Consider the following 26,037-nt stretch of genomic DNA (forward strand, 5'->3'; position numbering starts at 1 on the left):
TCTCATCATTTGGCTTTTGTTCTCTCTTCCATAGTGGCTCTCGTCTCCTTTGAGCTAATAATGAGTGAACATGATCCACATTAGAAAGCCCTGCCGCTTCAAATGCGGCGCAGTCAAGTACATTGCGAGTAAACTCTCATCTTGTTCTCCATCTCGATGGCTATTGCCAACGAGTTACCATTAAAAACCGCTGGTTTTACGAGAGTTTGCATAGTTGGAAAAGTTTATCGCGCGCAAATGCCTTCTCGGCAAATATTGCTGCCGGAATAAAAAGCAATAGGTCAGAGCAACTATGGATTGCAAGAGAAACACAGTCACGAGAAAAACCAATAACATCAACATATGCATAATGTTTGCATGCTCAATTGTGAACTGTTTAATTAATTTTAAATTGTAAAAATTTGATGGATATCAAATTCATAAATAAAACTTCCACAAATATTCAATTATTACATATAAATATTACATATAAATATTTGATATGAAACTTAATTGTAGATTTTTAATAGGATTAAATTGTTATCATACCGATAATTTGCATCATAAAATCTAGAGGAAATATGAATTTATAGTTAAAAAATTTAACATATTATATAATAATAATTTTACTGAAATATATAATAATAAAGCAAATGAAAATAATTGAATATTTTATGTATATAGTATATTTTGTTTAAGTTTCTAATATAATCTAATATATACAATACATTTTACTTTAATATTATTATTAAATATTTTATTATTATTAAATATTTCAATCGTAGCAAAACAGGATAACAAAAATTTGAAGAGGTATATTGCTATCAGTTTGAATCTTGTTATAAATACACGATTACCTTTAATAAGGTGAACTATCGTGTATTTATAACAAGATAAGGAGCTTTTTGTGTCCGCAAAACAGCACAACGAAAACACAATAAATACTTTTGATAGGAAAAAAGATAAAGGATGAAAGACAGATGCTTACTTGATGCGAAATAGGAGGGAATGAATTGATTCGTCCATCCGGGACGATACTTGATCGATTATCGAAATAGTGAACGCGTTTCCATGACATGTGTATGTGTGTGTGTGTGTATGTGAAGAGCCCATTGCGATGTATTCATTGCTGGGGAAAATTGCGGTGGGCTATTAATATGGTTGCGTGTGCTTTTTTCTGTTACAGACCGGCCTCGTGAATGAACGCGAGATGGACGTCTGAATCGAAGCCGTCATGGCCCCGTTTCTATTGATCCTGCCGTTGCTGGCATCGCTGCGCTACCTGATACAGCCGATCGGTAAGCGATGCTCCTCTTCAACATCCGCTCGCCGGAAAAATGCAACGGTATTGCGAAAAAGCGAGCGCATCGTGCAGCTTAAATCCCTCGCTTTCAGAAACGCTCTTAGGAAATCCCGCGTTTAGTCGACTTGAGTCGATAATCAATTGACACGTTAAACAAATTATCGTGATAAATGATCGTTCTTTCTCGCATTGCTCGAGCCAATAATAAGACTAAGATAGACGAATCGTTTTAAAACTTACAAATATACGTATAAAATGTTCATTAAATGTTTTTTAAAATTACTACAATTACGATAAGAATTTCCAACAACAATGCATTACTGTTAAATTCATTATGTCAAATTATACCTAAATTGAGTTATTTTTATCATTCCTAAAGATCGTCACTCAATATATCATTAATTTAACTAAAAGAATGAAATTAAATAAAATTTATAATAACTAAAAAATGTTATTAAAAATTAAATTTGACTCAAAAGTTTATTATTTACTGAGTACATACGTTAATAGAATGGTGAAATTAATTGTAAGCAATTCCACCACAGAAGTGGGTTGATTAGATGTGAGTTTTAATCATATGTTTTGTATTATAATATATATAATATAATACATTTTAACACACACAACACACATTTGGAATTTAAAAATAATAAAGTGTCATTTAACTTAAAGAATTGGTTTAAATTTGATCATTTAATATTTAACAGTGTAAAGTGTCAATAATAATCTTTCTAATTTATTGGTATACATAATTATAAAAAGTTTTTTGCGATATGTGTATTCCCATTTTTTTTTAACACATTTAGTTATCTATAAAAATAAATGTAGTTTTGCTCGAATGGTTTAATCAAATATTCTCTAACAATTTTCTATTTACGTATAATTATATTACTACTTATGTATGTAATAACGCTAAGGATATTAATGGAGAATGTGAATGATATCAAACGACCTTTGATAACTATCGAGATGCTTCCGATAAAGGACTTATGTTAGGCAACTCCTCTCGTATTCGTGGAAGCCGAACGGAACTCCGTTGTTTCCCATTCACGATTTATGGTCTTCGTGCGCTAATGAGTTCCTCTCTCATGTGATAAGAATCGTCTCGATAACGGTTAATAGCTAGAATAAGAAGCAAAGATAAAGAAGGAAGAAAGAAGATAAACGGGAATAAGAAAAAACTGCAGATATCGACAGTCATATTATCTTCCATCTTTATCACTACTCAAAAATAATTGATATATCAACTGATTTCTGATAACAGTTAATGAGAAAAGAGAGAAAAAACTCTGCGTAAATTAATAGCGCAATAAATATATGTGAATGTTAGAGAATATTATTGTCAGAATTTTTAAACTAAATATTTAAATTTTCTGTTTTGACTGTTTTGTTTCATATTATTAATTGTGCCATATTTATCCAAAGAAAATTTGGTAAGATATATGAAATATCTTTTTTTATTAATAAAAATACAACACGAATGAAGATATAAAAAATTTTTGAAGGTATATATATTTTATACAATTCGCGCATATACATAATAGATTTTTTAAATATTTCGATTTGATGTTAAAATATTAAAAAGCAAGGTTAAAATTGTATTCTTATTGATGCATTATGAATTATAATCTCCGCATTATACTTTCATGAGTTCCACGCTCAAATCCAACAAATCGTAAAGCAAAAATTTCACGAATACGACCGAAGTCGAATTATAAACCGTGAAGACGTCAGTTCCATTTATTTTATTATTCTTTATATATCTCACAGTTCATTGAGCGCAAATGAAAACGGAAATACTGTGAATGGCGTGCTGCAACTTGCACACTATATATTACATTCTCTTGCTTATGTTAACACGGATTTATCGTCTCGTACAAATTTAGAACGAAACTTTAGCGCGCTTTAATGTACATTTTCGTGAATACACCGTGTATGAAAACCGCAACGAAAACAAACGCTTTTAGCCGCAAGGCGTTGGTAGTTAATTTACGGTGCGAAGATCCTGGCGGTTGCATATAAGACAGAAATACAAATCTTAGAATATACCGGGGTCATTTGTCCAACGAAAATGTCATCAGAGCACCAGTCAAATAATGTTATCGTTAAAGATGTTAGCATTTTTTTAGCAATGGTAGATACTAAATGTATATCTACCATGGTAACATCTTTCACGATAACAGGATATTTCAATTAAATTTCGTAATAAATTTTTATGCAACCATTATCGTAAAATTCTGTGTATTATTATTGCAACATGCTAATTTATAAAGATTACTGTATCAATCAAAACTACACTAACTTAACTTCACAGTCCGTCCGCCAAATAGCTATAATAATACTTTACTTGTCGTTCTTAAGACTGTCAAAGATATCATAATATATACCTTCTATAAGAGCGACACATTTTCAGTTGTCTTTTTTTATGTAAATGGAAGTTTTCTACAAAAAAAAAAACATTAGAATTAAGACCACTTTGGTAATCAAAATTTGAAAAATTGTTTTAGTTCGAATTTAGTTCATTTCAGCTGATTAAGTAAATATAAATTGTTGATAATATTTCGAGTTATGTCACTTTTGATGAATTATTCCGGATTTGTCATAATTTTGTAGCATATCAAAATTATTACGACTAAAAAAAATGTATTTTTAAGGGCTGTGAACAAAAATAACATTTATGACATTTAATCGTATTTCTAAAGCGTGGTCTACAATAAGTTGCCAAGACACCGTCGCTAGTCGCAATGCTTCATGACAGCCAATCAGAAGCATCACTAGTTACTATTGACGTTTTTGATTGGTTGTTGCGAAGCATTGCGACTAGCAACGAAATGTTTACAACTTATTGTAGATCACGCTTTAGAGTACATTCTTTTTATTTACATTATTTGACTAGTTAATAATTTTCTGTTAAATTGATAGTCATCCTCCTTTCTTGAAAAACTTATTTTTTTGTTATCAGTTTTAAAGCAAGAAAACAATATTATAATAGTGCAGATTTTAATATATGACAATATGTTCAATATCAGGCCAGCAAGTCATAATTTTATGGGTTCTGATGTCAAAGGATACCCGCAAAAAATTTTGCTGAAATATCTGAAAATTTTGAAAACAATTTTGGGTTATCAAAATAACTATATAGGACGCTCAAGCTTTGACCAAAAATACTGCAGAAAGTTTTTCTATAAGCAATTAGCTAAGTGTTTTGCATAATTATTTTGATGGTCCAACAAAATTATTTACAGATCTACATCTAACCAAACTTTTAAATACTTCAGCCTTTCTGTGAGTGTTCAATTATATTTTGCAAGTCCATTTCCAATATTCCGCGTCATTTATCACAGTATGAAGATAACAATCCACATCTTTCATTGGGAATGATAAGAAAAATCTTTTTATAACGTTGTATCGAATGTCCGGAACAAATCGATTCCCGATGGTACACGAGAGACTTCAATTCGCACGCGTCAAAATGGTTCCAACGGGATGCAGCTGGACCTGGTTCTTACCATGATAATGCATGATGTTACGGCGCCGCGCCGGGCGCAGCAGTAGCCAGGGAGAAATACGAGAGGAAGTAACGCAACTTATTGCATCCGCAGATGCGATCCCGCATGAAGGGAGAGTGGTCCGCGGGGGCGGATACGATGCGATGGAACTGCAAAATTCCGGCACAGCATGCGCCTCATTTTAGACGTCGACGTCTAAATCGTAACGCCCCATGTGTATGGTACTCCCTGGGAACGTCTATTCTTTAGTAGGTCATATCCCTCGACTGCGTTTCTGAATCTTGCGATGGTTTATTACAAGTTCGCATTACACGTACATCCTCAACTGGCCATGTATTAATACATTGAGTGATCTGCATACCGCTTATATCACTCATGCTTTTCTATTCGTTGAACAACGAACATGAGATCGTCTAAAAATATGCATGCAACAACATAGTCTTTTATTAACTATCAAAAGTAATGTCAAGTTGACTAATAAAATCGTAGTAGGTACCACGAAATAAGAGAGAGAGAGAGAGAGAGAGAGAGAGAGAGAGAGAGAGAGAGAGAACAACGAGACGTAAAAGGCATCATTTCCGACAACGGAAACAGCGGAAGCGTGCGGAATTAAACCATCGTTGTTTTAAGTGCATAACTAGTGCGGTAATGACGAGTAAACTTAGTTTGTAGTCAGCCCTGCGAAACCGACTATATTCTACTGTTAGCTTCATTATTTATCAAAAGAATAGTAAATTATTATTCGATCTGATTCACTGAAACACAAAAGTCACATTGTTTTGACAAAGGTATTCATTTTCAGGAAATTTCTTAATGAATTTTTTAATTTATATACATTTTAATATTATTTTATTATATTATTTATTTCAATTATAAGGAATTGTTTGCCTTCAGCAATAAGAATTTTCGTAAGAATAAAACTGAAACGCATGGATGATATTTGGCTTTTTCAAATTGTGAATTAGAAATTTATTAATATGAAAGGTTTTCTCTCATAAAAATTTAATACTACCAATTTAATAGATACTAACCAATTTATTACTGAAAGACAGTAATTAATTACTTATTTGGAATACTAAAAGTACTGAACAATACTTTTAATATATAAAATTAATTAATTAATTAATTTCAATGCTGTTTTCAATATTGGCCACAGTATTAAATTTCTCTCTCTGTAAAAGTCTTTTTAATAAATAATAATTCTAAAACGTTATTTTACTACAGTATTTCAATTATTGTTCTGCAATATTTAAAATATATTATTCAACATTTTCAATTAATAAATTTGAAACCTCGGTCTTAATTATTCTATGACAAAACGATGAAGTCAATTAAATTAACAAATTATCTCTAAGTAACTGCCACCACGACAATATGCTTTTTATGCATAGAAACTAGTAGGACGGTTCATTACTGCAAAGTACGTAGTGGTTTCTTTCTTACAAATGGCTACAGTCGATAATGGGACTTGCGCTGATTAAACAAAACCGCAAAGAACATTTCAGTCTCACAAAAAAGTTTCAACGTACAAATTATTCGAATTTCTGATTATAAAATTTAATTAATTTTACCAAGTCCAAAGTTACATGAACCTTATGTACTATCTTTTGTTATATTGCAAAATTATCTTATTAAATAGCAAATTATTTTTTTTCGATCAAAACATATCGCAAATTTAATTTAATTATTTAGTATTAAAATAAGCTCTGCCAATATTTATCATTGATTTAATACGTACATACTTAATAAACATTCAAAACAAATATTATTTATTAAATTTCAATAATATAATCTTTATTAATTAAATATTGAATGGAAAAGAGCACGATGGAAACTTAACTTTTACATTTTTCATGCCTTTATTTATTAATACTAATTATTGTTTAATATAGCGAATGAGTAGCATTTTCTGCCTTGACATTAATTATTTATAATGATTCAGTAAAAATAGGGAATATTTAAAACATGTTCAGACTGTATAAATACATTCGTTCGTAAACAGCGTTTCTAACTTTAATTCGTGGTAAATTACGAGATGTGTATTTCCAGCGACGAACTTAACCATTTTAATATGAATTTTTGTCTAGCCGATTATTATTCTTCGAAGTCTCCGTAATACATCATACATTTATAGCTTCTTAAAAAAGATATTTTCTTCAATTTTTTTTATATTAAAATCTTATATTTGTATTCGGAGTATTACATTTACTTCTAATTCTGGAGAACATTAAAAATCGATATTTATATAGTTCCTATTTTAAGATCATTTTAAATAATGTCTTAAGATGCTAATGCGGCTTATATGATTTATTTACGACAACTTAAAACTGTACTAAGACAGTTTTAAAAGTAAAAGCCGACTATGAATATCTTAGAGTTAAATACAGTTATTGACATCCAATAATGATCTTTCAAAGTACAAATAAGAATGAAAAATTATTTATTTTTATTTTTTTCGTATGTTTATTTTACTTTATTTTTTCAAATCTTCCAAGTTGCAATTCTTTAGATAAATTTATTTTTATAAATAATGTGGATTTATTAAACAATTATTGATCGATATCACATGATGATACGTGACGTGTTGGCGTGTAAAATCTATAATGCCGATCTTCGAGTATTTAAACCTAAATTTTGTCTAAGTTGTTTCAATCTTCTAATTTTTCAGAAGATATTTTATAAATATATAAATGTCACACATTTTTATTAAATAATACTACACGTGTAGAGTATAAATGAAATTTCATATCGAAATATTCATACTAGAATGCGTATGCTCTTAAACGTTACATGTTATGTACGTGCCCGCGCACGTCGATATTAGGCGAAAAGAAACATTAAATTCGAATGTCCGGAAATTAAATAATATTGATCTCCATCGTGCTCGCGTGCAAACAGAGCATGTGCTCTATACAAGCAAAACGGACATGGGATCCAAGCCGTAGAGCAACGTCCGAGAATTTAATATCTCGCTAATTGCGAATATATTGTAAGAGAAACCGGGAAAAGGATGGGAGGAAACGATATCGAATCCCGCCGTCGGTCGCGTCGCAACCTTTTAATCGCGGCGCAATTTAAAATAGCATCACAGTGTTTTGATTGCATCGCGTTCCAACCTATCGACGCATCTATCTGATGCAGAAATATTCGTTTCCGATACCGCTATACATAATAACTTCTATTGTCGTAATTGTAAGCTAAGGTGAATCAATAAAATTAAAAATGACTAACTCGATCATCGTTATACATTCAAAATAGTGTAAAGTATTCATGGAAGATTATAGAAAATTAAGGAACAGAGGAGAGAATAAGAGAGAAAAAACGAGAAAAAAGGATATGTAAATTTCTTCAGATAAGTATGCATCATTCATTTTTCTTTATAGTAGAGCATAGAATTCTGTTAAAAATTAAAACTAACGAGAAATGTTGCTAGATAAATTGCCAACACGATATTTTTTCAAGGTACCGTGATGTTTACATTCGAAGTCTCTTAAAATTGATAATTGGTAGAATTTTGAAATTAATCATATTAGTACAATTCGAACAGTACTATACGGAGAAAAATAATTTAGAGATGGATAACTTCCAAGACTAGCAAAAATATTCTGGCTATTTTACCGAATTTGTAATAAATTTTATTTGCCTAAAAAAGTAAAAAATACCGGAGATTTAAGATAAAAAGTATATTATGATTATAGTACATCATTTCAAGTAACTATTATCTTATAGAAAGATAAATTATACGTTTAGTAAAGTAAATTATACTTACAGTAAAGTAAATCGTATTATTTTCAAGATTGACGAGCACAAACAACTATGCAGTAAAGTAAATTTTGTCAATGCTAAAGAAAAAATTCTTGTCAGCAAGGTAAGAATGGTTATCATACGACAATCTCATTTACTAGAAATGTAAAGAAAATTTTACATAAGTGGGCACGTATCCCTATATGAATATTGATGATTCCATAAAGTTTACTAGAATTCTAGTAGTATTTACTGTACATTTTTCTCCGTGTAAAAAGAACTGTAACAAAAAGTAAAAATATTTTTTTTCTTGTACCTACTTTAGAGAGAATTGCCGTGCTAAATTCGCAAAATTAGTACACCATGTTTTCAATTCTGATAAATTCTATTCTAATGTTTTCAATTTATAATATAAAAATGCGGAACTTTTTTTATTTTAATAAGGAACTAAAACTATGAAAAGTGTGTGCTACTGTCATTATTTTTTTTTATATTAATAGAATATGTTAACATAAATTTATATGTTAACATAAATCTATGAAGTTAGCACAACATTCTATTAATATTAAACAAATAATGATAGTGTCCGTGTAGCACTCTCTTTCTCTCTTCTTAGTTCTACAGTTCCTTACAAAAATAAAAAAAAAGTTCCTCACTTTTTATACTAAAAAGTCAAAATTGAAAAAGCAGCAGTTCCGGAACTCTGTTTAAAAATGATTGTAGACTCTTTTACGTATTACTTAACATTTTATATTTCCTCTAACTTAGTTTGCTGTTTAAAATTGTATAATCTCAAACACAAGTCTCTGAAAATTGGAAATTTATACTTTCCGTAAAAATATGTTATATTTATAATACAGATCCATAAAATCAATATTTATATTAAAAACATTATTTTATAGTTTAAATATAAAACTTGTCTTATTTTATCTTAAATACTTTTTATTATCTAAAATACTTATTTCTTATTGAAATAATTTTTATTTAATTCTAAATCAAAACCAAACTTTTTATATTAGGTATTTCTAAATTAAATATAAAAATATAATCTGTCATTTTTTCTTAATTCTTTCATTTTGTTAAAAAATATGTTACATTCTTAATTTATTGAAGAACTGGGATTGTTTATGTTTACATTAAATCCAGAATACATGTTGCATCTGAAAAATATCGATATCGGTTAATTAAAAAATAAATTTCAAATTCCACTTGATCTATCTTAATCACCGAATATTTGGTGAGCACAAATTGTGCGATGGCTAACGCAAAAATTTTTCGCAAACGAACGCTGCCGGCGTTTTGAACCTGTCGAGCAAAGTACAATATCTATACCTCATATAACGGAATGTACATCGATATTTAACTGGCAATTTATCGTAACAGCAGATAGGTGTTCTGACAAAATTTTCACTCTGATGAATTTCGCAAGTATAATTTTATTTGTCGGATCTCTCTCTCTCTCTGACTAAAACGCTTGAATTTTCTAGCGAAATATTTCATCCCGGAAGCATGAGCAGACAAGAGTATATTATCTTTTGAATAACAACTCGATATTGAGATTTTCTTGCCGTTTACGGTACTTTCCGTTCAATTATTTTTAGAATATTAAAATGTAACGTTTTATATTATTCATTTTCTACGTCGCAAAAAATGTATGTGCACTGTATATAAAAAAATAGCGTATTATAAAATTTATTAGTGAATTCGGTCATTTTCATTACATCAGATTAGTGGATACTAAAAGCTACTATACATAAAATTTGCAAAATTGAACGTAAAACACAAATGAGTGAAAATATCATTTTGGTCGAAGCAGATTTCATTGTCTAATAACGTATTATGTGTATTTGATTATGCGAATTTCCATATTTACAATTTAAATGTAAAAGTAATTTACATATAAATATTTTAAACAAATTAAATTCAGTAATAATATTTCATTTAACAGACTATACTATACATGTATTATTTTATTGTCTAAGTAATCATATTATTTCACTACATTTATGGACATCTTATACTTTATATAAAGCAGCCTTTAATGTGTACTAATCCAATAATGCAAGTGATCGAAAATTCATAATAGAAAAATTATAATTTCGAAAAGAGAGAGAGAAAGAGAGAGAGAGGGAGGAGAGAAGGGGAGAGAGGAGAGGGAGGGAGAGAGAGAGAGAGAGAGAGAGAATCAGATACCAAAACCGATTGCAAACTTATTAAAAAGTCTAATTTTGAAATATCTTTGAATAATTTTGTGTGAAATTCTCTCTCTCTCTCTCTCTCTCTCTCTCTCTCCCTCTCCCTCTCCCTCTCCCCCCTCCCTCTCTCTCTCTCTCTCTCTTATATTCTATTACATATTTGTCTAACATTTGATTCTGTGCATTTAAACGATTTACGAAAAACAAACTTCAAATTTGATTTATGAGATGGGATATTATTCTAGATTTCTGTCAAGTTTAAGAGAGATGATAGTTAGGAAAATGTCATCTTTCATATTAGTAGTTTATCGAAAATGGAGTATTATCCTAAGTGTCAGCAACGGAATTGATACACGGAGAGAATTTTCTCTTAGAATTTAGCCTGAAAATCATGATAATAGTGGGACAACATAGTATTTCAAAGAATTGTATATGAGTTTCTTTAATTTACTAATATGTGTCATAATAAGATATGTAATATATTTTATTAATTTTACTAAAGGGTATAGTAAAATTTCAACATTTTAAAATATGTTACGCAGTTTATGATTCTTTATTATTTTAAAAGAATAGATGCTAAGTAGTCATGAATATATAAAATAGCTTATACAATTTTTACCATACAGCATGATATTTTTAATCTGATTTAGTCGCTTATAATTTTACCATGTAACATAGTAATTGATCGACTGTAATCGATATTTATCGGTTATTTTCATTGTCGAGTGTGTCTCTAGCTACGCTAGAACTTACTCACTTCAAAACATTTTACAATCTGCATTATAATTTTTACTACATCATTTATAAAAAGTCTCTTGTATATTTCAAGAAATCTATCGTTACTGATAATATTTCATTATTGTCAAGTTGTCCCAAGCTTATTACCAAACATGATGAAATTTGTAATGAATTTTGCGGTAAAAAATAACGAAAAATTCTCTCCGTGTAGCAAAATGACGCGACGATCTTAAGGATCGTATTAAAAATCGCTCCGTCTAAATAGACCTCTATGCTGACGGCTCAAGCACACGACGAGACCTTTGTATGATGGTGGTCAAAGCCCTTTCGCTATCGATCGTGTCCGCTCTATCGTGAATAGTTGGTAACTTTAGCCGTTGAAGTTGATCAATCGAGCGATAGCCACGATGGTGGTACGGCGTGCAGACGTATTAATACGTACGAAACCGTACGTTACAAGTTTAATAGTGAATCAGTCGATCTCTCGATTCAAAGTGAGTTCAATAATTTGGAATTTGCTACAATAAAATCACATATACGTTTACAGCGCAGAACATTCCAGCAATGTTGCAGCAATAAAATAAATAAAGAAAAGACCAAATATCGTCGAGACTAGATCTTGGTGCTTACAAATAATATTTAATTCTTTGCATTGTTTTAAAATACTTATTAACATTATTATTAAATTAACGATCAATGTAATGTGTAATGTTTCCAGCTTCCAGTTTATAATTGCTTTCTCGACGAACCGAATCGATGCGCCAATCATTCATAAAACTGAAAAATATTTGTAAATCTATATACAAATTATATTAAACATCAAGATTCACTTTGATCAAAAATAGGATTTTTTGCTCTTATTTGATTTATTCTTATCAGTCTAATTCCCACTTATAATTATTAATATTTACCTATATATAAATTTTAAATCATCTTCCAATTATAAAAACGTGCCAATTATTGTCAGACTAATTGAAACTGACATACATAATAATTTCACAAATTGATCACCAATTTAATAATGATGCTAGAACTTTAAAACACTGCAAAGAACTTGTTGCGTAAAATATTACCCCAACCGGTGGAACCTGAAACTTCCCGACTATCCGGGACGGGCATCCTTTCCAATTTCAATGTAGCAGCAACTTTGCAACGTTCCTGCAATATACCTGGAATGTTGCAACATTACTGTAATATTGCTGGAATGTTCCGTGCTATCCGGAATAATAATCTTATCCTAACCATAATGTGTGAGTTAACGATGATTTTATTATTAGTATTATAGCGTCATTCAACTCCAACAGCGTTCAGTGGTCCAACATTCGCGTTTATTGTTTCCGTAAATATTAAAAATTCTTCGAGAGAGTTTCGGACTGGGTTATCTATGTAAAATGCACACAATGCACATTCACGTTTGCCTGGGAACTGTTTCGCGTAAGCTCGACAAGTAACTTCGCGCGATTATTCGCGCGTATCCTACGTCGCCACGTGTAAAGCACCGACGATCGTAATTAAAGCGCGAGCGGATGATTAATCGCTTGATACGGAATCGCGAGACGGAATCTTGACGTGCAACGTAACCCGGCCTTTCCATTGGCCTCACCCTTCACCCGTCCGCTGTCGTATTCGAAATGCAACCCCCGGCGTCGGTTGCAACTGGGTCGTCGGCAATTACGCTAGTCATTCACTCGGCTATGCGAAGATAAGGAGAGGGGAGGAGGAAGGAGACAAGGGATTATTGCGGCGAGTTTGGAATTTAAGATTCGCCGTGCATGTGCAAGCCGCAAGGGGTTGTTTTTGTCCTTCGTCCACATATCACTCTTTCTATTGCAGTATATGACTGCTATTTCATTTGTGCGTTTTTGTCGTACGACAAATTCTTCAAGCCTGCGTTGATTGGCTGCAGAATAGAGAAATCCGAGAACCTCTCTATCCTGCACACACTTATCGTACGACAAAAACGCACAAATGAAATAGCACTACTATTATACATTCGAGTTGCTATTATCCTGGATTATGTTTCTCTCTTCGCAGTTCGTTAAAATTTTACGCTCTTACAGTTAATCTGTCACTACTGTGAGAGAAATGATCGTTTCAGGATTTTAGGATTAGTACAACAATAATCTACTTATTACGATGTAACATGGATTGTTCAAAATTTCTAGGAATATTCACGAATTCGTTAAATGATGTGATAATATTTTTGATATTTGATGAACAAAATGAAACAGTTATAGGTAAACGAAAATTTCTGCATGTTCTCAGAAAATAGAAATCTGTAGATTTTAGAAAGAATAAAAATTGCAACAGCGTCGGAAAAATAATTCTTGAAATATTTCTAAAATTACGTCGATCATGATCTATTATTTATAATAGCGAATTAGTAAATGACAATTTAAATTTAAGTTTCAATATCGTTATCCCGTTTTGGATTTAATCATAGAATATTTTATCTTTAATTTTACTAATTTTATTCAATATTTTTATTTTTATTTTTACATAAATATCGTAAATGTCGAAAAAACAAAAATGAAAAAGAATTGTGTAACATGATATTATTATAATACAGTTAAAAGCAATAAAAAAATTATATTTCTTCACATATTAATAATACATTTAGGCCCAGTTCCACAACTGACGGTTAATTCATAACCGAGGTTCAACTTATTCATTGTTTCTTTCTAATTTTAGAATTGGAAAAAGATGAGAAACAAGCTGAACCTCGGTTAAGAGTTAACCATGAGTTGTGAAACTGGACCTAATCATATATATTATTATAATATGTAAAGGACTTACATATGTTTCTCCTCTGTTTTAGCTAATAATAACTTTATTTATTTGATAACTTGTAATTAATCGCAATTGATGAAAAATAAAAATTATTTGTGGTATCTAGAGCATATTGCTTTTCATGTTCATGTACACGCTTCACTGGCGATGTTGACCGCATACAGAGTCAGACGACGTAAACCTGTTGACAAGCAACCAAGAGCAACACCTGTGACATCAGAATCCGTGTAATAATCTGTCGTTCTATATCACGGCGCGACCTCGTCAACTTGATACATACGCGGAGCATAAAATACATCTACACATATACTTCGAGATTCAGACCTAGATCCAAAGATATTACGAAGATTATATATGACAATTCTCAAATACAATGTCTCAATGGAAGGTAGAAATGTACAATAAAGGAATAAAATTGCTAGGATATTAAACGTGCATAATACATAAAATTATATTTTCGCGTATACACATTGCACGTCGTAACTTTCAATGTAATTAACACAGTTTTACTTTTTCCTTAAAAAATAATTAAAAATTTTTTATACATTTTTTCAAAAAAATAACTGACAATTAGAATATAAAATATAAAAGAAAAATAATATATCTTATTTTTTCTATAAATTCTTTTCTATAAAATGAGGTTTCATAAAAAAACTGAAAAAAAAGAACGTTATTATTATCCTTAATGTTTTCGAAAAAGCAATTTACAACATTTTGCATGGACTCTCACATAATATTTCTTAATCTATGAAAATCTCTTGATTCATGCTGCAATATTACCTTTGATGCTCTACGCAACATTTTCGCATGATATCTTTCGATTTATGACATGGTTTGAAGTTAGATACACGGATGGGTCGACAAGGGAAGTTCCGACACACTCGTGTACCAGAAAGCTGGTAATCTCGTAGAAGAGGATATACAGTGGAATACTTTGCGAGCTGTCATATTATCGTTTCTGCATATGCATAAGCGCAACAGCGATGTAATGCAGCGTGTATATCTAAAAGCGCTTCGTACTTTCTGAACATGTAACGTTCAACACGGCAATTTTCAATAGCATCAACTATTCGTGTACACTTCGGGAATTACCCGCACGAGAGTAATTACGTTGTTCACTCGTGTCGTGGTGTTGCATCTTTTAAATAGCAATTAAAGACCATTTTTGTCTGTGCTATTTCTTCGTATAATATAAAATCTGTTAACAATGTTAATAAGTTGGAAATTAGCTCCACGATATGCGTAAAAATTTTATGAAGTGTCCGGAAATATTCCGAATTGTAGCAGTTTCTTTCTCCATTCAAACTCGACCGTGCGAGAAATACATCACAAAAGACGATTTATCCTGGAGCTACTAGTCTCGATATATTCCAGCCGGTATTCCACAATCGATAGAATCACATTTTCGGAATACTTTATCACTCCGGCATATGTAGCGCGTCACGCCGGTGCGGCCATAGGCATTGTCCAATACATTCCGAATGAGCCTGCCGACGCTTTTCGCGAGGAAAACTGCCTGCGCCCCATGACGCGATAATATTTTTAACACATTCGGTCATAAAAATTCCATCTAGCTCCGACGCTAGACGTGAGTCTCTCGATCTCGTGATACAGCTCGGCCGCACGCGTCACTGGCAACCCACGTCAACGGTGTATAATATTCTCTCGGACCAACGCAATACAGTTTACGATGTGCTTCGATGCTCACGCCAAGTCGTTACACACAGACCTTCGTTAACCGGCCCGGAAGCGACTAGCGGCCGAAGCATAAACTTACACTGGAAACCTTATAACAGAATCTGGCCACGAGCGATTTTGTCAAAATTCTACGAGAGAGAAACTTGCCGATATTGATATAGGTCTTTTAAAGAAACACTCTCTTGTTTCGAGAAAACTAAACATTACACTTTATTAATGTACTCATAAAAATGTGATGAATTAGATGATTAAAGAATCGCAAAAATTTGTAAAAATACAGGAATAAAGCATATTTTTCTTTCTTGTATAGGATTTTGACAAAATTGCTCGTGACCTGACTCTGTTATAGCATCTCTAACCTACACAAGTGATAACCCACGAAATCGATAATGCGTGGACAGATGCATTGCAATGTCTTGAAAACGATATCTACGATGTTAAATCGCAAGACAACCAACCAAAGTTTTTGCAGGATCGGACTGGACGTAATCGCGAAAAAGTACGAAATGATGAACGTCGGAAAGGCGGACGCGGCAAATCGATTCATAAAGGAGAAACTTCAGCTGTTATCGAGTGGAACATGAAACGGACTTGCGATATCTACTTAATCATGGATCTTCAATGATTCATTCTTATGCTTGTTCAATCCCATTCGTACCTTGACTCGTGTATTAAAGTCAATTCGAGTAGGGGAGAGTGGTGTCGGTTGAAACAGAGGGTCAATTGTAACATTGACCGCAATAGCTGTATCTATTGACGAAAGGCTGAACTGCATGCACGGTTGCATACCGTTAACAGACATAAGTCATTGACGAAAAATTGAGTGGCCATTCGTAAGTGCAAACGTAGCAGCACCTATTTTTGTTAAATCAAGGTTAGATTGTAAACTTTGTTACCCGCCATTATTTAGTGCAACTCGTTCCACAACAATTTGTAATACGACGATACTGTGTGATGTGAATATCACACTTATATGAATATCAAGCTTTGCAGTAAGGTATATATCAATTCAATTTATTGTTTACATGTAAGTTTAATGGATATAAAATCGAAACAAGCGGCAGTGATACAATTGACACCACCGCGGTGTCAATTGTAACAAGTCGCGGCGATGCCATTAATGATAAATATCATTTATAATTTGTTACTTTTTTAAATATCTATTAAGTTGAAATTAATGCCAAAGGATATATTTGTTTTCATAAAAAATTTCAATTTTTTCTTATTTATAATAAATTGGTTAGCTGCAAAAAAAAAATTTTTTTTGTTTCAACCGACACCACTCTCCCTATATAAGCAGCAAGTCATGAACGATCCACCGAGATAGATAACGACAGTCAAGCGACAGATCATCCTCTGGAGGAAACAAGATGTCGCATGCGATGAAGAGTTAATCAACGTATTCTTTCAAACGCAACGCAATCATTTTAAAGTCTTTTCATGATTTCAAATTTAATCTGATGACAAACCAGATATCGCCAGATTCATTATATACAGTTAAAAAATTCGTGTTAAATTTAATACATTTAACATGTCCCAAAAAGTTCATTCAAATTTTGGTGTTAAATTAAGATGACTATATTAGAAAGCAACACAAACATTTAAAATTAACACAAAAATGTAGCACCTGTACTCAATTAGAAACAAATTGTAAAAACATATTTTTAAAATTAACATTATAATACGTTAAATTAACACATTTATCTTTTATTTATTTATCTTAGAATTGTAATCTTAAAGCTATATTATTTTTATATTAAATATTTGATCACTCACTCATCAAGTAAACAAATATCTGTTTACATAACAATATTGTGTTACTTTAACATTAAGAATTCAATTCACAAAATATTCAAATAACATAATCACGTTATGTTAAATTAACATTCGGATATACCTACTAAAAATTCCTTACAAAAATTTTAACAAGAAACGTTTTTATAAAAGTATAAAATATTTTTTTATTGTATATTATATATTTTATTAAGTATTTATACATAGGTATTTAATCTTTAAAGCAAAATACTTGCAACAGATTTTCAGCATGTTTCATCGACATATGGAATAGCGTTCATTTGTTTCTAGGATTGAATATATTATATATAACTTTCAATATTAAAATTAATTTAAAAATCTATAAATATTAAGATTAATTTACTTAATTGTAATCTACTTAATTTTAATATCAAGATTAATTTACTAATTGATATGCTTTTTCGATCATAATTTCGCGTTCTTTGTGCAAATTCTTAACAAACTTGGATACTCTTCAATTATGCATGATTGGTTTCCAATTTCTTTGCAAGTAAGGATAACATCTCTGATAATAAAAGATTGCTTTAAGAAAAGTCCATATACTGAATTCAGGCCACAATTACTTCTAAAGTAGATGCAAGAGTTGGAAACCTAAAAAAAATTTGGATAAAGTTTTAAATGAAGAGATTCGCTTTAATTACAAGAAGAAATATATTTAAGTCACAAGAATAAAATGTTTCTTACCTGCCACATGAGGAAATCGCTAAGTCGAGTCTCTCCGGAAGTACGAATTGCTAAATCTGGATTTGGAGACTTGTAAGTGTACAAACAGTCAGTAAACAGACTTTCGTCAATATCTTCTGCTAAGATATCGGTATTCTTTATGTCCTTTATCATATATTTAATATATATCATATAATTTATCATATATTTTATGCTAAGACTTTTTAAGTGGACATTTAAGATTTGATGTCTACGTTTTGAAATATTTGAATCATTTAATCACAAATACGTACCCAAATGTATGCAAATATCTTGCTTTATACAAACTCTATTTTTACGAAATTTTTGGAATTTAAGATCAATAGTAATACCTATACCTTAAATTTTTTAACAGGTTTGGCCGAATAATATGTATTTTAGCGAATTTCTCCTCGTTATCAGTATCCTCCGATATCAACAATGAGAACCGATATTTGATACGTGCTTTGTTCATAATGCGACGATATTACGCTCTCAATGCGACGAGATATCGCGCCCATTATAAATGCCCATTATAAATATTCGATCGATAGCGTATCCGATATGGCGCCGACATACAAATGACCGTCCGCCCGGCATTTTAATATGCTGTTACGGATTACAACGCTGAGATTGCTACAAGCGGCGTCGATGTAATTTCCTCTCGTCTCTTTATCCATTGTTTGTAACGTGCACGCGAACGAGAACGCGAATCGAACTTACGGCACGATCGAATGGATCTACGCAATACGTGACGCAGCCATTACCGATTCAGTCGGTTCTACTCTGAACTAATCATACACATGTATGGTAACGTAATCTCCAATATCCTCGGTCTATATTGAATATAGGTGTAAACGCCAGAGGGAAAGCCGGAATCTCTACGCTTTAGTTCAAACACGTGCGCGCTGACTGCTCAGATGACTTCTTGTAATAATGAAGAGATAAACGCGGATGTTAGTGACACCTAACATCCAGCAAAGCAAGGCCACAGGCCGCTTAACCAGTTAAAATTTAACCAGCTAATTGTAATTTTCCACTACAAGTTAAACTTGAACAATTAAGTCACGCGTTTGCATCATGTGTTAAATTTGTTGAGGTAAAATTGTATTTATATATATAACTAAAGAAAATTCTATTAAAATTCTCTAATAGCATTGATACATAATTATTTTCGTTAAAATTCTTTAATACAGATTTAACAAAATTTTCGTTGAAAGTATAATACAAATTTTAAATATATATTGCATTAAAAACATTTTCTTACTAAAGAGGAGTCATTATAAAATCTACCGTTGCAAGAGCACGCGATAATTGCGCGATATTTGAATGTGTGTATTTCACTAAAATTTCATTAACAATGAAATTTTAGTGAAATACACACATTCAGATTGTACTTATATGTGGATCTAATATTTCGGATTATATTTGTGTATTAAATTCAAATATTATTATAATTTCAATAAATAAAACAAATAACATGTATCAAATTTCGAGTATTAATAGGCGCGTTCAAAAATAAATTATTATATTACATTGCACGTATTATTGAATACAATAATTACATTAATCATCCTTTTACACAATAATCATTTTCCGTTCGTTCGAATGTTATGAAATTCGAAGCGACGCGCTCAACGGAGGAAGGATGTGCTTATATAATGCAAGCGTGCTTGGAAATTATTATCAATATAATGAAAGAAAAGTAAAATATTGTCCGAGTATACAGAAATATATTTTCGTAATATACGATCAATATGCAATCATGTTAACTATTTGATAAAAATTTTATTTTATTATGAAAAGCAAAATTATTTCTGTAATATCGCAGGTGTATAAACGAAATCTTTTAAATCCTTTTTCATTTATGATGCAAACCTTAAATTTTTAACAAATCTTTAATTATTGATAAATAATACTTTGAAAATTTAGTGATAAATTTTTATCGAATCAAATCCTTTTTTTCAACTCTCGAAACTGTTCGGGACACTCTATATATTCTTGACCTGTCTACTTCAAAATTTCCGACTTCAAACTCTACGTCAACTTTTATCGAATTCTCTTGTTAACGAATGTTCAATTGAGTACCCATTGAAAACTAACAGCTCGTTAAAACTGAAAACGATTTGACAACCATTTCTAGCTACTGAATGCTGAACAGGAGAATTAAGAGATTGCCCAAAGGTTTAACGAATATTATTTAATTAAACAAGGAAATCTTTACCTTCTCTATCTAATTTATATAATTATCACCGAAATCCGAACAATTAGTTTGGATTCCCACGCGAGTGCTCCCCAGATATCATGTTCTCCTTGTTTTCAGTAAATCTGAGCCAAAAAGCCCAGTGGAATAGTCTCCCTGGGGAAAAAGGGGAAGTTCCACTTCTTGAAGTAAAAAATAAATCTAATATTACATTATGTTCATAAACGATATAAGAGATGTATGCAATTAACTACGTTAATCTTTTAGATTGATCTTTGTCGAATCAATTCTTTGATATTTGATTTTTTTGATGACTCGAAACTTGTAGTTACGACTCAAGACGATTTAAAAAATTGATTCTTCTGCTAAGATCGAGCATCATTAGTGTAAAAGTTTTCTACCGAATATTTACAGATGGCGCAATTGAACGAGGCGGTTCGACAAAAGAGACCGACCCAGTTGACTCTCGTGCGAGGCCGAAATTCATCAAGGATGTTTTAGCGCAAACCGGTGGAAACGCGCTGCTGCCCTGCCAATTCAACAGTCCTGGAATAGTAAGTACATATAGTTGACGACACGCAAATATGTACGTTTAATATGAATACACGCGCCGAATAGCTCGCATATATCGTCATTGTACGATGCACATACATTATACACACGGAGGAAGTTATGCTTGTATGTAACTGTATGCATGTGGCATGTACATCATACGTTATTCACAGGGTTGGTAACTCGTTACTTGTATCGAAGTTACAGTTAGAGTAAGATTTTTTTCAGTAACTGTAACTTAACTTAATTTTTTTCCTTCCATTTATAACTGTAACTTAATTTAATTACTTTTTTTTATAACTATGTAACTAATTTAATAATTACTTTTACAGTCACTTTGTATTAAATTTACTCCAGAACTGTATATACTAAATTAAGTATTCTTCAAAAATATATCGTCCGTTAGAATGGCAGGCTACCCCGGAAAGTACAAATTTTCGCGTGCAATTTCATTCCTTGCGAAAACAGGTCGAGTACAGAATGGTTTGTCTATGGAGAGGAAAGCTAGAGTCCTCAGCGCACCGACCGCTCGCGGTTGACGCTCTTGCAACATTAATACCACAAAATTGCATCCCGGCCGGATAAGGGTCCACCCCCCCTCCCCCTTCTTTCATTTTATTCCCCTTGCTCAATCCTTGCGATGACCTGGAGGAGAATCAGGTCGATACAGTGAAATACAATAATGGTGAACAGATCATGCGAATTATGAATCTTTGGAAGATCAATATCTGTAATCTGATACAGTCTGTCATATGCAAAAGATTAAAAATGTAGCAAGGATTTTGCAAGATTATGCAATATGAGACATATTGACAAGATGCTCACTGAGAGAAAGGATTTTGTTAATTTAACAAGTTACTAGAGTACCTTTAACAAGTGATCGGTAAATATGTGACAACAAATTTTGTTGTTGTGATTGCTGTTAGTCTGCTATACCAATCAATTATTAGTAACAGAAGCAAACTATATAGAATCTAACCTATTTTTTGGATAGACTTTAGGCTTGTTTACATAGAAATTGTAGATGATCGTGGAGTCTTAAGTCGTAGGAAACTGACCAAGCATAGTCAAATATAGGGAGAAAACTTGCTAGAATTAGTCAATTTCTTACAATTTGAGACCCAGCAACCGTCTACGACTTTTATATATACGAGATATATATATGTATATACATATATAAAAGTATATAATCAATAGTATCGCTAGCAAATAAGAGGCTTTACATCAAATATCACATTTGTTTTCCCTGGATTTGTTCCTATAACAAAATCATTTCTCTCAGTGCTTTAGTAAAAAATCAGAAGCTTTACTTAAATCAGATTTTTCACTTTTGGAAAGTCAACCTCATCTTTCAAAAAATAAAATTTTTGTTGTACCTGTACATAATTCTAAATATACCAGATTTTTCACTTAACAAAGGTCTTTTTAATTTTTGATTATTCAGGAATCAGAAATTATTAATGCTATAACAATTTTAAGGGAAAAAGCGCGGTCTGTATCACGATTCTCCAACATGTAGAACGTTGACAAATTTTAAGTATACATTTGTAAAGCAGAGTAAAATGAAGGAATATAAAAGTGTATCGCGAATTCTGTGTTCATCGTTATTACATTTGCTTGCATAATGCCAGTCGCAATGCACCTTGCGATTCTGTTTGGAAATTCCGTTCGTGAAGCTTGCGGCTTAAATAGAATATTTGTGCTTGTAATACAGCAAACGAAAGAGCAATTAGACTTGTAGCTAGCGGTTACGTTTGCAGCCTTGATCATTATTTTATAAGAAATCATAAGAGCTTTGTGCAAAAATGCTGTTTGATGAATAATGGTGATGAAGTCGAATGAAAAGCTACCTTGACAACAATAGCTACCAGATGTGATACCTTTCTTGATAATAAAAAGCAGCACTTGTATAAATAATCTTACATACGTTTATATCGAGGAAAGGAAGAATTATGGAATATTATCATTTTGTTTTATTGAAATAACTTAGTAAATATATAATTCATATAACATAATTATTTTTGGTACAAGTTTATTAGCTAGAGTGATACTAATTATGTTATAGGTAGAACTTCCTTTAAATACACAAAATAAACGTAATTTACAAAAAACTGAAAAGGGAATAAAAGATATTGCGATAATGGAATAAGAGGGCGAATATGGAATATTATCAACTAATATACAGCATTTTACACGTCGGATACACTCACATTTTGTTACTGAATTTAGTTCAATTATATCATTTGAAAGCCACATTTGAGGCCTTCAAGCTAGACTGAAATTACAAAATTAATATACCAATATATTTTTCAAAATTACGTATACGGAAAGAACGATTTTGCTGAAGAGTGTAAAATTTTGCTGAACACAGAGCTGAAAATAATTTTGTTAGCTCATTAAACTAATTGTGTTGAAAACTAAAAAATGATGAGCAATGCTGTAAAAAATGTATATGTTCTAACAATTAGTTTGAGTTTCCATCAAAATTATTTCAATGGTTCAACAAAGTTATTTTTAGATCTGTATTCAGCAAAATTTTAGATCTTTCAGCAAAATCGTTCTTTCCATGTAAAGAGTACACATCTGTGAAACTGTCTGTTACATGCAAAACTGAAATGCAACTTTTACAACAACGCAGTAAACACTAATGACTAGTAGTCATATTATAACGTCCAAGCAGACTGCGAAGTAAGTTTTATGGTTGACAGAATGCAGTACAAACTATAAAAAATATTGTAATATTCCACAACCTATCACTTGTGCCACAATCACTTCCTTTCCTCTACATAATTTTAATTTCGAAGTGTTCATAAACACTTTCATGCGAAATGAACATACAATTTCGCAACGATACATCAAGGCATTCAATAAATGACGCAATCCGATTCATTTCAATCTCTTTCCTCGCACCGTTTGCGAACGCAGGCAATTAGAGAGGGTCAAATTTAATGATAACCATGAGCGCGTCAACAGAAATGTCGTCGTGTAATTGTCAGTGCGACCACTGTCGGCCGATCACAATTAGACCTGAACTGCCTGCAGGGTAAACTCAACAACTATGTCGATCCAACGCGGTTAGCCGTTTGTCAGAGGCTGTCAAACTGCCGCAGTTGTGGTATAAAAAAAAAGGAGAGAGGGATCCGAATTAATTTCCTCTGCTTCTCCCGACGATAAATGCTACGCGCTCGGCGTTGTTCCGGCGAAATAACGCAGGAGCAATTAATACGATCGGAATTTGTTCGAAAGTTAAAAATCGGGCCGATCGTTTATACGAGACGAGAGTAAATGATTGAAGAGAGTACGTGTGCAATCTGCAACACCCTTCGTCTATCCGTTGGACAAGGATAGATTACTGCGGTAATCAATTTTGCCTGAAAGGGCTCGATATCATACACACGTCGCAACAAAATAATGAGATAGCCGCGTCGAAATTCGTCGACGATTGCGCGTGTAACCAAGTAATAACTCTCGATTAAAACGTGTTAAATTGTCAAGAAATAAAGCCCGATTATGCATCGGACGATTTGATTAAATTGATTACTCATGTATCTGCCATTAATCTCGTAAAATTAAATTTCTATTATTCATTTATCTACATTTTGCTGTAATATACAGGAAAGAAGATAGTATTGCGCAGCACATCCTATTTTACCTTTAATATCTTACCAATTTCCAACATCGATAAATGTATTTAACGATATTATTAGTAGACAATTTAATAGCACAGTACAGTGAAACTAATACATAAAGAGATAAGAGATATTCTATGAAAATTAATTTTCAGTACAAGTTACATGGAAAGAATGATTTTGTTGAAGTATCTAAAAATTTAGGCAGATGTAAATCTAAAAATAGTTTTATTAGTCTATCAAAATAATTATATTGAACGCTTATATTTTCATATCTGTACCTATCTAAAATTTTTAATGCTTCAACAAAACCGTTCTTTCCGTGTACAGAAAATACAAAAAAAAATACTTTACTGATAATACAAAATCATGTAAAGCAACAATAATTCAATCACAGTTAGTCAATATATAAAACTGTGCTTTAATAAATATCATAGAATTAAAAAAGGAATTTCACGTTATCGTAAGCGTATCGTTCTTGTATAAAAAGGTATTATATTGTTTTGCTAAACTCGATTTTCATATCTCACATGCTAAAGCCAGATGATATTAACCGCGATCGATAGGGCATGACAAAAAGCTAACAAGAAGGGAATGAAAAGTAGATACCACTGGAATGACAATGCCACTCCTGCGGTCTTTGAAGTGCCAAATTCCAGCACTTTATTCGGCGTCAGCGAGGAAATTGCATGAGAGAATTGCGTTTCCTTTGTCCTTTAAACCAGAGAGTATCGCAGGTTGCCTTTGACCTGTCGTTGACCATTACTATTCAGACATAGGATACGTCCAATTGAGAGCCCGATCCTATTGGCTGTTGTAACAAGTCCATATAATACGCGTTATACGATGTGCGTAATGCATGTTATATATTTTTAATATGATATTATAAATATAATAAATATTGTAATTAATAAAAAGTAGGTATAATATAAAGAAAAATATTTTTTCGCAATAAATTATTTACAGATTTTAAGATTTCCATTAACATCTGATTGCTAATATCCTTATATTAGATATACGACTTTGCTTCCGTCGTTTTTCTATAGATGGCTTTAGCGGTAAGTGGTGGTCGAAATAAATAGATCATAGACGTCATACAACAAACTTGGGCATCTATCAGCATAACCCCATAGAAACATTAGTCGATTTGTGTCTGCATCATAAAGTTATTCTCGATTGAAAATGTCAGTTTACGAGCCAA

General features: G+C 31.8%; 1 protein-coding gene across 2 annotated transcripts in view; it reads left to right on the forward strand.

Annotated features, from left to right (window-relative positions):
- The first annotated feature begins 1,178 nt into the window (after positions 1–1,178).
- Positions 1,179–26,037, forward strand: part of LOC108761762 (uncharacterized) — a 73,116-nt gene continuing 48,257 nt past the window's right edge. For both annotated transcript variants that reach the window (XM_018508472.1, XM_018508473.1), the window contains exons 1-2: positions 1,179–1,277; positions 21,070–21,209. In XM_018508472.1, the coding sequence (XP_018363974.1) occupies positions 1,214–1,277; positions 21,070–21,209 (204 nt within the window). In that variant the 5' untranslated portion in view covers positions 1,179–1,213. The remainder of the gene's footprint in view (positions 1,278–21,069; positions 21,210–26,037) is intronic.

The sequence above is a fragment of the Trachymyrmex cornetzi genome, unplaced genomic scaffold (genome assembly GCF_001594075.2).
Source record: "Trachymyrmex cornetzi isolate Tcor2-1 unplaced genomic scaffold, Tcor1.1 scaffold262, whole genome shotgun sequence".
Lineage (NCBI taxonomy): Eukaryota > Metazoa > Arthropoda > Insecta > Hymenoptera > Formicidae > Trachymyrmex > Trachymyrmex cornetzi.